Source organism: Engystomops pustulosus, chromosome 1 (assembly GCF_040894005.1).
Source record: "Engystomops pustulosus chromosome 1, aEngPut4.maternal, whole genome shotgun sequence".
Classification (NCBI taxonomy): domain Eukaryota; kingdom Metazoa; phylum Chordata; class Amphibia; order Anura; family Leptodactylidae; genus Engystomops; species Engystomops pustulosus.
The window spans coordinates 74,344,188-74,361,121 of NC_092411.1; the positions used below are offsets into that span (position 1 = coordinate 74,344,188).

General features: G+C 39.7%; 1 protein-coding gene across 24 annotated transcripts in view; it reads right to left on the reverse strand.

Moving 5' to 3' along the window:
- Positions 1 to 6,437: 6,437 nt before the first annotated feature.
- The window catches only part of RIMBP2 (RIMS binding protein 2), a 307,061-nt gene continuing 296,564 nt past the window's right edge, over positions 6,438 to 16,934 (reverse strand). For 12 of the 24 annotated variants that reach the window (XM_072144379.1, XM_072144382.1, XM_072144378.1 and 9 more), the window contains 4 exons: positions 16,746 to 16,849; positions 12,057 to 12,128; positions 10,847 to 10,981; positions 6,438 to 7,570 (listed from right to left, as the gene is read on the reverse strand). In XM_072144379.1, coding sequence (XP_072000480.1) covers positions 7,382 to 7,570; positions 10,847 to 10,981; positions 12,057 to 12,128; positions 16,746 to 16,849 — 500 coding nt within the window. In that variant the 3' untranslated portion in view covers positions 6,438 to 7,381. Of the gene's footprint in view, positions 7,571 to 8,724; positions 8,772 to 10,846; positions 10,982 to 12,056; positions 12,129 to 16,745; positions 16,850 to 16,934 lie in introns of all 24 variants that reach the window. The other 12 variants (XM_072144396.1, XM_072144395.1, XM_072144399.1 and 9 more) reach the window with 2 other exon arrangements.

Here is a 16,934-nt window from a genome sequence, read left to right on the forward strand (position 1 = left end):
TCCCAGCCAGAACTTTTTTGGTCTCTGTGACAATTGGATTTTAAAAATATTGGGTTGTCATAAGAATCAATATTAACACTAAAGCTTCATTACAGACACCAGTGATAACTGATCATTGTAGCCTAGGAGTAAATTACCAATATCCAGAGGTCCGTTTGTAACTAGGGGTCGTATGTAAGTCGAGTGTTCTTAAGTAGGGGACCGCCTGTATTGGAAAAATATCAATAAACTTCAAATATGAAGTCACCAGATTTTACACCATACATTTTTTTTAAGCATGAAATATCCTCTCTACAATTCCCTCTTTTATATGAAATCTCAATAGTTTACTAATTGTTAAAAAATCTTCTCCAAAGTCATGCGAAAATAAGCAGAGAAAAGTAATATTTTGCCTGAGATTAGTCAAATTTAGAGGCTACAGGAGATGTCTTCAGTTTTATTGTACCTAGAAATATGTTTTTGTATCATATTAAAGATCCCTCCCCCCACCCCTATTCATCACATTGGGCTTTAGTTTCTGTGATCTACAGAACCCGAGATACAGGTAGTTAAAGAAGTAGGAGGGAACTGGACCAGTATCTCACATGTATTGAGCTCCCTGTATCTCCAGTTCTTTAGTCCACAGAACCAGCCTGATGTCATCTACATGCATGTGAATACGTTTATGTTTGCTAAGGCCTTGTGCAAAAGCAGGTCATTTTGGCTTCTGCGGCCTACAAACCTTTGAACCAGAGGCTACTGGGGGCAGGGCGAGCAGTGGCTCCGGGGCCCCGGACTTTAAAGGACCCACTGAGGAGCTGTAATCTCTGTGTCTTCCTAGGAGACAGCTCCTGACACATGCATTGCTATTGACCTTCCAGGACCTGTGAGATAATGTAATCCACAGGTCCTGGTTGTGCGGAGAGGAGACAGAGCACATGTGCCAGGTAAATAGTATGTGTTTTCTGTGTGTGTCTATGTGTGTGTTTGCTGTTTCTATTTACAGTACTACTACACCATATTTTAACACTGCTAAACCCATCCTACACTACAATAAAACAGCACTATTGCACAGTACTCCTAAACTGTATATATGGGCACAGCACTGTACTACTGCTCTCTCTCTCTCTCTCTCTCTCTCTCTCTCTCTCTCTCTCTCTATATATATATATATATATATATATATATATATATACACATAATGTATGCACACCACTGCACTACTACTCCAATTGTGTATATATATGCACAGCATTGTACTACTCCCATCCTCTATCTATATCACACAGCACTGTACTACTACTCCCATTGTGTGTGTATGTATATATATACACATCTATGTCTAATATATAAAGCTTTATGTGTGTATGTTTGCTAAAGGAATCTGCACCATCGGATTTACAATCAACAAATTTTGCACAGCTGCTCTCTGTGTCGTAAACTAGGTTTTGGGCCAAAAATTTAACACTGCACTTTCCAAAACCCACTTCTTAACCACCATATACAGGAGCCATTGTCTGCTGCTGCTGTGGCAGTGGTAAGCTGAGCCATGATTGGTTGCTATTTTCCCACAGGTCATTCACCCCTAGGTGCACATGGATAGTATAGTACGTCCCTGAGGGTATCCACGATCAGAGCCAACTCCGAGCACGGGTGTTAACCCCTTCTACTTGACTGCGGCGTGTAAGGGTGTACCCCCAACACTCCTGCGTCGCTTACTGGGGGATCCGATCCACTTCTGGGCTGCCTGATGTTCCTGGAAGTCAGACCCCTTCCGGGTCTCACTGGAAACTGTCTGCGCATGCGCCTGCATGCTCAGACAGTTTACACTGCTCTACAATGAATTAGTATTGTAGAGCAGTGTATTGATCTTGAACCAGCAATCAGAGCATCGCTGGTTCAAGTATGGAAAAGTAAAACAATGTAAAAACACTAAAGTTTACACATTAGAATAAATAAAAAATAAATACATAAAAATATAAGCCCCTAAAATGTTAATTTGGCATAAAAACACTTAATAAAGTATAAAAAAAAAAACCCACGTATTTGGTATTACCGCATCCGTAACAAACTGTATAATAAACCAGAATTGTTACTGCACGGTAAATGCCAGAGGAAAAAAACGCAAAAAAAACATTCCGAAAAAAGATCATTTTTAATTATTACCTTTTAGAAAAATTCTCTAAAAAGTGATAAAATAGTTCCACAATCTAAAATAAGCCCACTAAAAAGAGTAACTCTTCTCGCAAAAAAAGAAGCCCCTAACCAGATTTGTCAGCCGAAAAATAAAAAAGTTATGCATATGAAATGATAGTGATACTAACTCCAAATTAGTTTGTATGCAGTAAAATTGAATAAAATACACAAAACCCCCACATATTGAAAAAAAGCTCCAAGAAGAGATAATAAATACCCTATTAAAAATTCTCTAAAAAGTGATTACAAAAATGTTATGCACTCTAAAATTAGAACACTAAAAAGAACAATCCTTCTCGCAAAAAATAAGCCCTTAACCAGATTTGTGAGGCAAAAAATAAAGTTATGAATATGAAAGATGGTGATGCTAAAATTAACCTTTATCTATATATATATCTATATAAATGAGGTCTTTTCGTAATCGTGGTGACCCATGAATAAAAGTAATATACTATTATTGTGGTATGGTTAAAGGCCAAAAAAAAAACACAAAAAAATCTTCCTAAAAATTGATGATTTTAATTTCCTCCACCAACAAAGAGTTCATAAAATCTATATTTATATAGCCACCCCCCCTTTAGTATATAGCCTGCCAGCCCCTTGAAGTATATAGCCTTAAAGCCCTTTGTAGTTTATAGCCAGCCCCCCTTTAGTATATAGCCTGCCAGCACCCTTTAATACATAGCCCGACAGCCCCTTGAAGTATATAGCCAGCCCCCCTTTAGTATATAGCCTGCCAGCTCTTGAAGTATATAACCACTTTAGACCCGGTGGTCACCTGACTTCAGAGTGCATTACTTCAATGCGATGTTGTGAGGAGCAGAGAAGTGGTAATAAACCGCATCTCCCTTCTGCCCAGTCCTATAACTGTGTGAGTACAGAGATGTCTCATAAGTCTCCACGTTATGTCCTGTGATTATTAATAAGGAGGCCTGAGGAGATCCAGTATCTACCACTATATGGTCACCGTATGGTGAAATACTGGTACTCTGCTGTCCCATACAAGCTATTTGTCACCTGGTTTAACATCTTGGGATCTCTCAACTATTGCAGATTTTTTTTCTTTTTCTCTAAAAAGATGGAAAGAATAAAAGGTGTTTTTTCTGCAAATCAGTCACTTTCTGTCCAGTTTACACACACAGGCAATGCATAAAAACAAGTTATTTCACATTCTCACATATTTTCTTGTGCACAAAGATATCCAGTGTGTGAGCATTATATGGCAATCACAGCAGGTGAACGTGCTCTATATTAGGCCCTTGGATTTATGCTCTCTAAGAGCAGGTTATTCTGTAGTGACCTTGTTGTACCACTAAATTGCCACAATTTTACATTATAGACCAGTTCTCAGTGACCTTGTTTGAGTTGGTCCCTTTGGGACACATTTACTTACCCGGTCCCACGGAGTTCCTGAAAGTGCATTGTCTATGTATAATGCAATCTGCCGCAATTCAGTAAGATCACGCGGGAGACTTTGGATCTTAATTCCCGTGCTCAGTCGGATCGTCCGACGTACAACCTACCCCCCCCCATAAGCACCGAACTACAGCCAAACTGCACCATGTGAACAGGTCTCATACGATCGCCTTTCCTTTATTTAATTCTGCTTGTTAAAAAAACACCTAGGCCAAATGGGTTGGGCTGCTGATACCAATGTAAAGCAAAATTAGGGACTATTTATAAAGATTCAGACACAAAGATTAAGCCCCAAGGATCTGGGCAGTGGGTTTTGTTGAAAGACAAAGCATTTTGACATTCGGATAACCTTCAGAAGATTGACAATTAGTCTTCATCAGAAAGGAAAAGAATGACATTCTCAGATGTCTCTCCAAGGTGTGTGGGTGGGGGACACATGATAATAGCCTCCCATCCTCTTGTCCTTTTTCTTGTCAAGGTTTACTGTGCTTACCAAATTTTAATTAATAATGCGCTATATAAATAATTGTTATATTCCATATCACTTTACAAATCATAGGGGAGGTATAAGAGCTTATATAATGGTCCATCAGTTCTATATAAGGGAACCGTATAAAATAATTTAATAAATAAAAATTCTGCTGCTTGAATCAGCAGCCATCAGCCGCCATCTTATATACAAAGTCCAAGGTCAGTGCAGAGAAGCCTGGAGCTTGTTATATAACAGACGGGAAGAGGACACAGGATGGGTTAGTGAAGAGAGAGTTGACATTTCATGCACACTGTCCTTTTCATAATACAAATATTTGGTCTGGTGTCCATGTTATGTGCCTGTATGGTGAGGTTTGTGTTATACACACAACATAGTTTGCGGCAGATAACCAGGTTCTTGTGACATCCACCAACAATGTGCAGTGTTGTACAGACTTTAAGGGCCCTAGTTATCGACTACGCTTCTGTAACCCTACATTACAGTACACTCTTGTAACCTAGGCAGGGACTCTGCACAGTCCTAGCCAATGAAGCTAGTCACAAAGGACCTACTTTGCCCAAACACAGGTGTGAAGTTGAAAGCCTCTTTAATGGGAAGAGATGTATTAATCTGTCTAAGACAGAATACTGGAGTAATTTGCACCTGAAATGCTGTGCACTTCATCTATTGAAAGTTTAACACCATTTTTAGGGGTGTGACCTTGTGGAAAGGAGGCGTGGCCAAGCCTGGGCACTACAAAATTCAATATTGTGGCGCAGCAAACTAGAGCAACTAATGGGAGGAGCAAAGTACAACTCAGCAGTCTTATACTGCTCCAGAGTAATCATCCAGCCTCAGACACAGGGATTAATCTGGCGCTTCAGATACCTGTCTAGTTCTACTCTACACTGGTGTAAAGACCCAGACATTTATAAATCTCCCACCAGTGAAATGTTAAAGAAGACCTATCACCAAAATGTTACTGCCCTGACTAACAATGCCTACTGATAAAGAATTATATGTCCTCCCCAATCGCCTAAAATAAGCTGCCAGTGGGGCACTGTACCTTAATTTCAACCAATTTGTCATATATGCTAATTAGCTTTTGTGACTCATGTCTGCTGGCTGTGACTCTTCTCCCAGACTGCCAGGTAACCTCGCCCCATTATTCTGATTGACATCTCTGTGTCTCTTCAAATCACTTATCTGCCTCCTTATACTTAGGGACTGTCTGCAAATATTGAACTACAGGCATATGAAGCTTTATTTGCTTATAGGAAATATTGGGGCACATTCTCTTACCGGTCCCACAGAGTTTCAAAAAGTGGATTGTCCGACAACAATACACTGTGCTGCAATTCACTAAGATTGTGCGCCCGATATCCTGCAAGTGTCGCTCCCCGCTCAGGTCCGCCGGAGTTTACCTTCTTCCCGTTGTATGTAAGTGCATTGGATGCAACACAATTTTCATTTTAAATCTTGCGCTCGGTCCGAATCAGTTGGATCGTCCGACAGCCAGCCCCCCCCCCCCCCCCCATTTCTGTCGCATGAAAGCCAGCGCCGCAGTGCCAAAATCTGTTTGCGTGCAACACAATCCCCTGCTAAATCCATGTCAAATAGCAAACTGTACACCATGTATGTATTGTTTAGAGGCTAAAGGACCTGAGATGATGTCACCCTGGTCACATGAAATGAAGTGCTAAATAATAAGGAGGCACAAGGCGTGAGGAGGAGTAGATGGGAGACGCCCCCTCTGATGCCAGGTAATATATAACATAAAAGGTTATTTAGGTGGATGTAAGCAAAACAATTTTTAGCTAAAAGAAGGGGGTCAGTCAATTAACAGAGCTCTATAGGAGCCTGTCACTGGCTGTATATGAGCAAATGTGATAACAGGTTCCCTTCACATGAGTCACGTTTTTGAGAAACTAAATTTCCAAGTATTTCACGTTATTATACTCTGCTCAATGGGTCATCAATAGCCTATTGTGCAGCGTACAAAAAAATCTGAGGTGTATCTTTTATATAGCAGAGCTAGAAAGGAATGTGCATGAAATAGGCCCAAATTGCCACAAAGTCCAAATATTTATATACATTTCCGCTACAGTAACCTTAAATTCCTTTGGATCATAAATTCACAAGTCAGTACATCGATGCAGATAAGCCAGACTCAGGGGAAGTCATAAATATCTCTGATTCCAAAACCCCTCTGAGCTTGTACTCGCTGCACTGCTGAGTGTGCTCTCCAGACTAATCTGGATTCTAATGGTAAACCATGAGGCACATGACAGGTGAGAAAAGTGACCAGGTAATGATGTCCTGAGCTGCAGCACTCTCATTAACCAATAATCACAAGTTTTGTACAAAATATCAAATTTATTTATATAAAATAATTTACACATCAAATGTACACATGCACACACCCACACAACACTTTAATCACTTTTAGGCCAACAAGTCTTAAATTTTCATTCTAGCACAACATTATTTTACAGCTTCTGTACACTTTGAAGACACAATGAGGGGAGTGTTTAATTGTAAACCTTCATTTTACAAAAAAAAGGCAGTCTGAAAATCATGTATAAAGAGTACAAAGAACCTACAAATGGACTGTACTTAGAAAAGAGGAACAGGGAGGATCCGAAATGATGAAGTTGAGTTCTCATCTCATTAGAGTTACTTGGCTGTGGATGACACCAGGTGGAGAAACAAGGGGCTCGGGGGCTGACATACAAGATTACTGGAATATCTAACATTCTGAAACTCCTCTTTTCATTTCAGTCTCTTCATGATCTTTGTCATCACAATGATACAATTAGAATACGACGGGATGCACACAAAACCTACGAAGAATATATTCTGTACATCTATTGAACATTACAAATCATTGTGCATCAAGTAAGGCAAAAACATCAAGGCTGCAAATAACTAAGCTTGGAAATTGGGCCAGATTTGACTTAGTGGGTTACTTATGGCGTATCCAGCCATCTCTGAAGCGTCTGTGTTATCGGTGGGACGAGTTACTCTATTCTGGTGTCATTTGAAGGACTTGTCCATTCCATTCACAATAATTACCATAATGTCTGATACATGCAGGCCCCGCACATCCAGGGGGGATGGGGATTCACTCAGAATCATAGAAAAGGATACATTTGCTTAGCTAAGGTGAATGATGTTACCTCTCCATTTCTTCCCCCCAGTAAGACAACACTTGGACCTGCATATATCAGAATATCCTGGTCTAAGATAATAAATACAACCCCTTCAAGTCCCAAAGGCCTCAATTTACCTTACACAAAATAGTTCAGCTGAGGTAACTTATTTTACAGCCCCAAGTTTTTTTAACAATTTTTTTCCTTTGGATAGCAGACCTTTTTTTTTCTTCGATGTGCGATCTCTGCTTCTCATGGGGCTCCCTGATCCCATGGAAGATGGTGGTGACACAGAATGAAGATGGACGGTTGGTGAAGGTGCTCTCCGCGGGGTACCTGTATTTTCAGATGGAGCCTATAAAATAAATGCCAAAAAGTCGTGAGTAACATCTTGTTATGCTTCCTACCATAGGTCTAGCAAGTGTTGCTGTTGATCCCTACGATTTTGTACATGTTAATGTTGGGCAGGCACACAATAAAGTGTGGAGATGCAGCTCCTGTGTACAACCTGCACCCGCATTCCTTTGACAAAAAAAACAGCTTTCACTTCAAGGAACCATTCAGTAAATTGAAAGGGTTGTCACGCATCTAAAATTTACTTGATCCTTAATCAGAATCAGAATGAGATCAGAGCCCATTTTCACAACCAAAATTTAAATTTTTCTAACTCTGGTTTAACAACTGCAAAAGCCTAATCACGCCACTAGGTGGCATCAATATCAAAGTTGAATTGAGGAAGAACTGTCTCCTAGCTCCTGTGTGCTTGGTTATGTAGGCTCCCGTCTGATTCTGGATTGAAATCAAGGTCAGCTAATACTTAGGAAAAGGTCAAACATCCCATGTTTCCACACCTGAAGATACCATGGTTTTGATGTGTGTGAGGAACTTTGTAGCGGAGATGTATGTTTCAGCCTTCCGCAATCTGTACAGTTTTATGCATTGCTTTAGTGTTTTGTAAGTCTTCATTATCAATACAGATATTTTTTTTTGTGTAAAATATTTGACAATTTTCCCTCTGTATACTAGGTCTTTGAAACATACAGCTCATGTTAAAAGACACTCTGAGTCTGTCATATATGAGAGGTTTGTAACAGTTACTAGTAGAAGTAACAAGTTTTTATGTACCTTGACAGAACGTGAAGGGCTAGATTGTTAGCGGGTGGAAACTCCATTCTCTTTATTATTTGCGGTGTACAGTAGAACATTTTGGGTCAGGAAGAGGTTATAAGGAACATTGCTAACCAGGGGAGGCAAGAAACAGCACATGCAGATAAAAACATAGTTCTGTCAAGCACAGAATGACTGACCACTGAATGCTACAACTCTCCATTAGGATGTGGTCAGCAGCCACATGGCTGTAGAACGACTTTCTGTTCAAGATATAAAAACTTTGTATTTATGTTACAAAATGCTCTCATACATGAATACGTGGTTTACCATGAGTGTGAAAGAACCGTTTCTTCAATGTGTCAGTGCTCAAACCACTGGTATCTTCAGTTGTTCACTTACGTGTAGGCTACACTGCCCCATTAGGGTGTGAAATGTACACTCTTCTTCTGTTCCAAAGTAGATGAGCCAGGACAAAACAGAAAATAAAGCAGTGATGACACAAAAAACAAAAGTAATAGAAAAAAAATAGGCTTAAAACATGGATATCAGATTTTTAAACAAAATGCATTAAAAGAAAATAAAAACTTGTGCAAAAATACTTTCACCATAGCACGGAATAAAGACAATAATACACAGAACTTTTTTATGTTAAAGACAGCAGACAAATGTACAACCAAAAGAGAAATCAACTGGTATGTAGTGACATGACCCACTGATGTGCCCAAGACTTTACACAGACTTTACCCAACATATGGAGTATGGCTGTGTTATGTGCCCAATTGAACCACCAGAGAACAGTACGGATTCATGCTGTGCCTCCTATTTAACACAGAGACACTAAGAAAATAGATTATACAAAATTTTAATGAATTGCTTTTAGTTTCTTATGCCCTTGTTGTGACAAAAAAAGGCTTATGCTAATAAACCTGAGGGGTTCGAGGCTCAATTAACAGCTATGGAGCTCAGAGTCCCTCAGGCTCATTTGCATAATTTTAAAAACTTGTTTTGTAAAAACAAGGACATAAGGAGCTAAAAGAAGAGCAATATTTCCAGAGGGGACACACACCAGCATGTAAGTGAGCTTGGTTTACAATTTTTCATCCTGGTGGAAGATGTCCTTTAACAGGTTAAGTAAGTATAATAGTAGTCTTACACTTATCCTCTTAAAGTGATCAACCCCTTTAAGTGGGTCCCTAAACCATGTGTGCATACATAACTCCCTTAGGAGTTATTATGGACATGAATAGTACCAATTCTTTTTGTATTGGAAATTTTAAATAAGAATTTATAATATCGTGTTAAACTTGGTTTGCCTGCGCATTTAGCTGTACCTAAATATACTGTATAAGCAGAGGTTTGGGTTTGGCTTGATAAAGTTATTAAGTTATTTTTCTTTCTGACATATGGGCCGATAAGGATTTCCCAGTAACTACAGCTCAATGGCAGTTTCGAGTTCACAGAAAAGCTACAGCTTAACCCCTTAATTGCCACCAAAACTACCAAAGTGAAACCACGACCAGTCACTAACAACAGAGCCCCATAAATACAGCAGCATCATTTGTCATATACTGTAGAGAAATAATATTATATTGAATCCTATTCTTTAAGAGGACCTGTCACTAAAGTAAGCAGCTCCTAGTGATACAACAGATGCCACAGTGTTACACTGCTAGCATTATCCGAAACCTTTGATAACGCTAGTAAACACTGCTGTACAATAGAAATTCACAAGGGGGCGGTATGAGGCGCTGCTTCACCCTTGGACCACCCCTCCTACTCTATAGGCCGGTGGTGACTACCGAGCTTCATGCGCCCATGAATATGCCCGACTGCTAGTCAGTCTTATTTCTACATTCTTTTGAAACACACTTCAACAGCTGTGGAGATGAGATTCCCCTCATTGAATTCCTAAATATTGCATTAACATAAAATATTGTATTTACATAAAAGGCTATGTTGACATAATGTAAACGCTTGGGGAGATTTAACAGAAGTGTCTGAGAGCAGAACTGTTTTAGTTTCTAATGGCAACCAATCAAAGCTCAGCTTTTACTTTAACAGCTGTGGAAAAATGGAAGCTGAGCTCTGATTGGTTGCTATGGGCAGCTAGAACAGTTCTGCTCGCAGACACTTCTGATAAATCTCCCCCGTTGTGTTGTCAATGTGTTAACAATGTGTTTTGTAAATGCAATGTTAACCTGATGTTAATGCAATGTATTCAGGCAAATCTCCCAGTCACAGCTGTTGAATTGCTTTTCAAAACACATTGTAAATGCCAAGTGTGAACGGTGAACGCACCGCATAGTTTTTCCAACACAGACTGATACATATAGTCAATGCTGACATAGCCTGGGACAATGGTGACACCCAGCTGTTAATTTATGCATATAAAGGAGAAATAACAGGAATGAAATCAGTTATAAGAAAAGGTGCTCTAAAATTATTAAAACTAGAGGAATACAGGTATTTAGCATATACTGACATCACACAGAGCCTCAACATACAAGGAACAACATCTTACCCTCTTAACCTTTGTCCGCATGGGGGTGTCTGGAGGGTATCGAGATGGTGCATCAGAAAGGTAAACTTCAACGTCATCAGGCACTTCTTCCAGAAAATTAGAGGGGACAAGGCCTTTGTGCCCATTAAGTTCACCCTATGAAAAAATCATTGAAAGACATTCCTAATGATATTGTAGCAATATGATATATATTAATAAATATAAAATATCGATAGGTAATATCATAGTATTGATTGTGTATTATTAATAAATAATCTCTATTGTCAGCCATGCAGTTAGATATATTAAGAATAATTCTGTAGCAAACCCTAAAGGGAAAAAAAGGCTTAAAAGTCATGTAATGAATTGTACTGAAGGTAATCATTGTCATGTGACTTTCAAAAGCGTCATGTTTGAAAGACTTGATATTTTCCCCATGCATAGAAACTGACTAGTATTTGTCAGTACCATGATCAGATTTTTATGTAATAAATGACTGTTGAGGTGGCCAAGTGAAATACTCTGCCATCACCCAGCCAACAGTGCTGGGACACCCATTGGAATATTCCTTTAATTCTGTAAAACTCCTCATTTATTGCGCCTGAAAGGGCTGAAATGACCAGATATTCTTACGTTTGGCAATTTACATAACTTTTGATGTTTTTTATTGGCATGCCTGAATAAGGGCCTGTTTATGTGGGATGCTATGTGTACACAAAGGTGCCATGTGTGAGCTGTTGTTTCTACAGGTAGCACACTGCCTCATGTATTGCTATGAGCTCATGCACACAGCAGTGATTTCCACAGCCAGTATGTGAGTGCCTGGGCTGCAAACTTTGTAGCAGGTCTTATTCCTGCCCATGTCCACAGCTCTTGCAGTCTCCTCCTACTGTTATCAGCGTGTCATTGTGGTCTGTTGCTTGCGGCCCACAAAAAGCAGGTAGCCAACAAGTACATGTACATCATAGAATTTACATCATTTATTTTGCAGTACAAATACAATTTTTTAATTCTGAAAGTTTCTGAAAAAAGGAAAATAAATGAATCACGGTCAAAATCCACCGTCAGAAGAGGAAATTAGCATTTTGTGATAAAAGGTTTATTTCCAGTATGTCTCCAAATTATCAGTCATAACTTCCAAGTGCAAAAGGTTTAATGAAGCCAGAGGTTTGCAGAGAGCTGTATGTGGAAACTAGTTAATATGTACATATATGATGATATCTTTACTTACATAGTAAAATCCATCTTCATCAATTTCACCAAACACAGTAATTATATCACCTGTGCAAAATGTTAGCTCCGTCTGCAAAATGTGAGAGATAAAAGCATAAAACTCTGTTTTCAATAAAAAGTACAGATCTTTGAAAAAAACGTTATCATATATAAGTGTATATGAAGAAAACTCCATAAGGCTAGAGATACAGAGATGAGGGAGGAGAGGGAGGAAGGTGCGCAATATTTTGTAGTGACTGGCACAGGATCATTAAAGCATCTGGAGTGAAATGTTAGTCTGGCTGCTACATAAATTGTAGCAGAGAAAGTTGCAGTGACAACAAGGTTGCCATATTAGTGTTGTAGTGACAACAACGTTTCCACGGTCAGCAAAGGGTGAATTCTGGAAATGTTTTCGAGGTGCATGTGGGATGAGCCTGAGTGACTTCTGCAAAGGAGAATTCTGAGTCAAATGTAACCCCAAGACACTGGGCCTGCTGCCTTGGTGTATTGGTAAGACTACAGACAAGAATGGAGATGTCAGGTCATTTAGCAGATGGTGGAAAGAAAGGAAGTTCAGTTTTAGAAAGGTTAAGTTTCAGGTAGAAAGAAGACAGGACAAAGACAGCAGAGAAAAAAAAAATCTGTGTTAACTACTGTAAGTCTTTTGGAGAAAAACACTTTGTCAATGGAGTAGCTATAAGGGGCAAACTAGACACCTATACAAAGAAAGTCAGACTACACCAAAATTTATCCAAAAATAGTATATACATTTTATTCAATGTTACAGTAAAATGAAAACAGACATTTAAAAACACAAGTGCACTGTGCATGGGGAGACCCCAGCACTGGACAAAAGGCATCCATTGATATATGTATATAGCTTTTGCAAAGCCATGAACTCCACTCTCATTTTGAGAACAAACCAGATTTGTGAATGATTGTCATCAAGGCTTAACACGGGGCATATAAGCAGTCATCATATATACAATCCTTATACAAATCATATACATTAAAGTGAACGCCCACGACTGACACCCCAACAAGCATTTTGGCACATTGCCTTCATCTGGGGGTCTGATATTTATTAACTACTGTAAGTCCTTTTGATGATCACTTTATCAATGGAGTAGTTTTAGGGGTCAAACAGTCACTAATACTCTTACTAGGGCACAAGAGCAGAGCTATAGGACTTGTAGCACTGTTATCAGGGGGCACATGTGATGTCACTGTACCATCTGCTTGTTTCGTGTTGGGCTGGTTAATTTGGTGAATGATGTACAGTGGAGTGCACCCCACTGTACATTGAAATTGTTTGCGATAGAGTAACACAAAGTATCAAGTATTTTTGAAGCGTAAAAAAGATAATGGGGCACATTTACTCACCGGGCCACAGGAGTTCCCAAAATATGGAGTGTCCGATGCTCATGCACTCTGCCGCTATTCACTAAGATCGTGCGCCCGATTTCCTTCATCTGTGGCTTCCCCGCTCAGGTCCACCGGAGTTCACCTCCTTCTTCCCGATTTATGTAAGTGCATTGGTTGCGACACAATTTGAATATTAAATCCCGCGCTCAGTCCGAATTAGTCAGATCGTCCGATGACCCGAATCCTGATTTCTGTCGCATGAAAGCCAGCACCGCTGCGCCAACATCCGATCGCGTGCAACACAATCCCTTCTAAATAGCTGTCACAGTGGCGCAAATCCTGAAAATTTCCAAAATCCGACGAAAGTGTGATCCGCAGGACCCTTTGTAAATAAGCTCCAATGTGTGCTTTTCCAAATTTCGCTAATTAAAAAATTGTAAAGTGTGACATGTACGTGTATGAACCCCATTGTAATCTACCTTCTCTAATTAAAATCCAGTTTGTCCAATTGAGTTACAGCTATTTTGCAAAAAAAGAATTGTAAACAATTCCAGCCTCTAGATGTGGAAAGCTGGACTTGCAGCTGTCACTGCAGCTTAAGATACTGCAAAGTACTGACTCATATCCAAGTTACACTTCTTTGTTTATTTAAAAAAAAAATAAAATTAAAGCACTTATCATTTTATGCACATTTCATAAAATCCTTAGAGGACATCTACCACCAGGATGAAGGACTGTAAACCAAGCACAATTACATACTGCTGTGTGCCCTCTGGAGAAATACTCTAAAGCAGGGATAGGGAACCTATGGCTTGGGAGCCAGATGTGGCTCTTTTGTTGGCTGCATCTGGCTCTCAGACAGATCTTTAATAAATAGTGATGGCTGCTGTGTGTCTCAGACTGATCACTGGACACAGGCAGCAATGTTACTGCACTTATGTCCTTTGTGCAGACCAGATGCCATCCCTGTCATCGTCTAAGCCTGGGTCAAAGAGATGAGCATGGGAGCGATGAGGAGCTGGCTGCAGGGAGCGCAGGTAGGTGAATATTAATTTTTTTTTTGCTCTGACTACCTATTTTCTGGGAAGCATGTGCTGTGGCTACCGATCTAATTGGGAGCATTTGCTGTGGCTACTGATCTACTTTGGGGCATGTGCTGTGGCAACCAATCTACTTGAGGGCATGTGCTGTGGCTACCTATCTACTAGGGGGTATGTACTGGGGCTACCTATCTACTGGGAGGCATGTGCTGTGGCTACCTATCTACTGGGGATATGTACTGGGACTACCTATCTACTGGGAGGCATGTGCTGTGGCTACCTATCTACTGGGGATATGTACTGGGGCTACCTATCTACTGGGAGGCATGTGCATATTGTAGGGCTCTTTTAAAATGTGTGGCGTTCATGGCTCTCTCAGCCAAAAAGGTTCCTGACCCCTGCACTAAAGTTTCTTATACCCTTGTTTTTAAGAATAAAAAGCTTTAAAATTTATGCAAATTAATAATAATGATACACATGTATCACCACCGTGCCGCTATTGCCCTCTATGGGGACGTACATGCGGCAAACAGCCATGTGAATGAACCCTTAAGAACATCCGACTTACAGACGACTCCTAGTTACAAATGTTTGTAACTAGGTTGTTTGGTAATGTACTGTATTCTAGCCCCAGGCTACAATAGTTATCAAATGTGTCTGCAATAAGATTAATTTTTAATCCTGGTTCGTATGACAATCCAAAAGTTTTAAAATCAAATTCTAACAGAGACCAAAAAAATTTTGTCATGAGTTACACCACATATAATATTCAGTCGGGGGGCTATATATATTCTATTGGGAAAAGTTGTCATACAGTTCGGAACCCAACAGATACTTACCTGTGAGTTGCTCAATGTCACTTGCCTGTGTATGTTGGTACTGTACTCACTGTAACTTTCTAGATTGTGAGAACACTCAGCATGGGAAGTTTAATTTTATAAGCCATTTCTACACTTTATTTTAGATTTCTTGGTCATTTTAGTGGTTATGATTTAGCAGAAGGATCTGGGGTGGGGGAAGGGCCCAAGCTCAATCTTGGCACATTTAGCCTTTAGCTGCTCCTGGGAGGCAAACATCAAAGGGAACCTGTCACCAGGGACCTCATTTTCACTATAGAAGGCCATGACACCTGCAGTGCAAATCTGCCTTTCTGCCTTTTCTAAGAATTTGTATTACAATATAATTGTGTGTTATAAATTACCTTGCATCCTGACAAAATCCTGTTGTAACCACAGGGGCTGGGCTTTGGTTTGGATGCATTTCAAAAAACAATATGTGACTTGTCTGTGCTGCAGACTCCCCAGCTCTCAGCCCCTACCTTTGTCCTCCTGTATAGCTCCTCCCTTCTGCTCCTTCTCAGAGGTTACAGTGTGGTGAACTGACATTAGTGGGCAAGGGATGAGCTGTACAGGAGCACAAAGGTGGGGACCAAGATCTGTGGAGTGAGCAGCACAGACAAGTCACTTGTTGTTTTTTGAAATGCATCAAAACCAAGGCCCAACCCTGGGACTACCCCAGGATTCTGTCAGGATGCAAGGTAACTTATAACACACAATTATGTTGTAATGCAAATGATTGTAAAAGGCAGAGAGGCATTTTTGCAGGTGTAATGGGCTTCTGTAACCTGTCTTTAGTGAAAATGAGGTCCCTGGTGACAGGTTCCCTTTAAAGTTTCAGTAAACGTTATTTTTTCATTTTTTTATGCTCTGATACCCGAAGCGACATGGAGCATATTACAGGCATAAACCATCCAAACCATAGTTTTCTGTGATACAGTGTGCATTGGTCTTTATACCCGCCGTCAGGATGACATCTATTGCTTTATTGTTCATATAACATGGACACTTTACGTCTGTCTGAATAAGTTCTTGATGTAGCAAATTTTGTTTTTAATGCACTTTATAATGCTTGGATTTATACTTCCCACTAAAATTGTTTTCACAAGTAGTTTTTAGATTTTTTTAATGGCCAGTTTTTTTTATATAGTTTTTTATCATGGTTTTCCACTGATGTTGGTAGTAAACTTCTTGCCAAGTTTTTCAAAAGGATTTTGGTGCAAAAAAAATAATCCAAAATATTTGTTCATATATAGTTCACAAGGGGAATCTCACATGTTTGCAGGACAATGTGGATTTCTGGAATTCCATTCTGTATTTTCATGTTACATTAACCATCATCTGTAAACATGTTACATTTAAATCGGGGGAAGAGGGGGAGGGGCATGGACAACTAACCAATGAGGTTATCGGTGTAGCTTTTATTTAACATTTTCCAAGAAGAAAATGAAACAAATGCATTACCTCCACATCAACATTAGGTGAGCTCTCTCGTGGATCATAGTCATACAAAGCAACCATCCTTCTTGTGGAAACAGAGTGCTGCCTCCCACTCCTCCTGTTTCGTTCTGTGCCAATAAGACAGAAAACAATCGTTAAATTTAATTTGAACAACAAGCCTTTAAAAAACTGCTGAATTTATGATCAAACCAA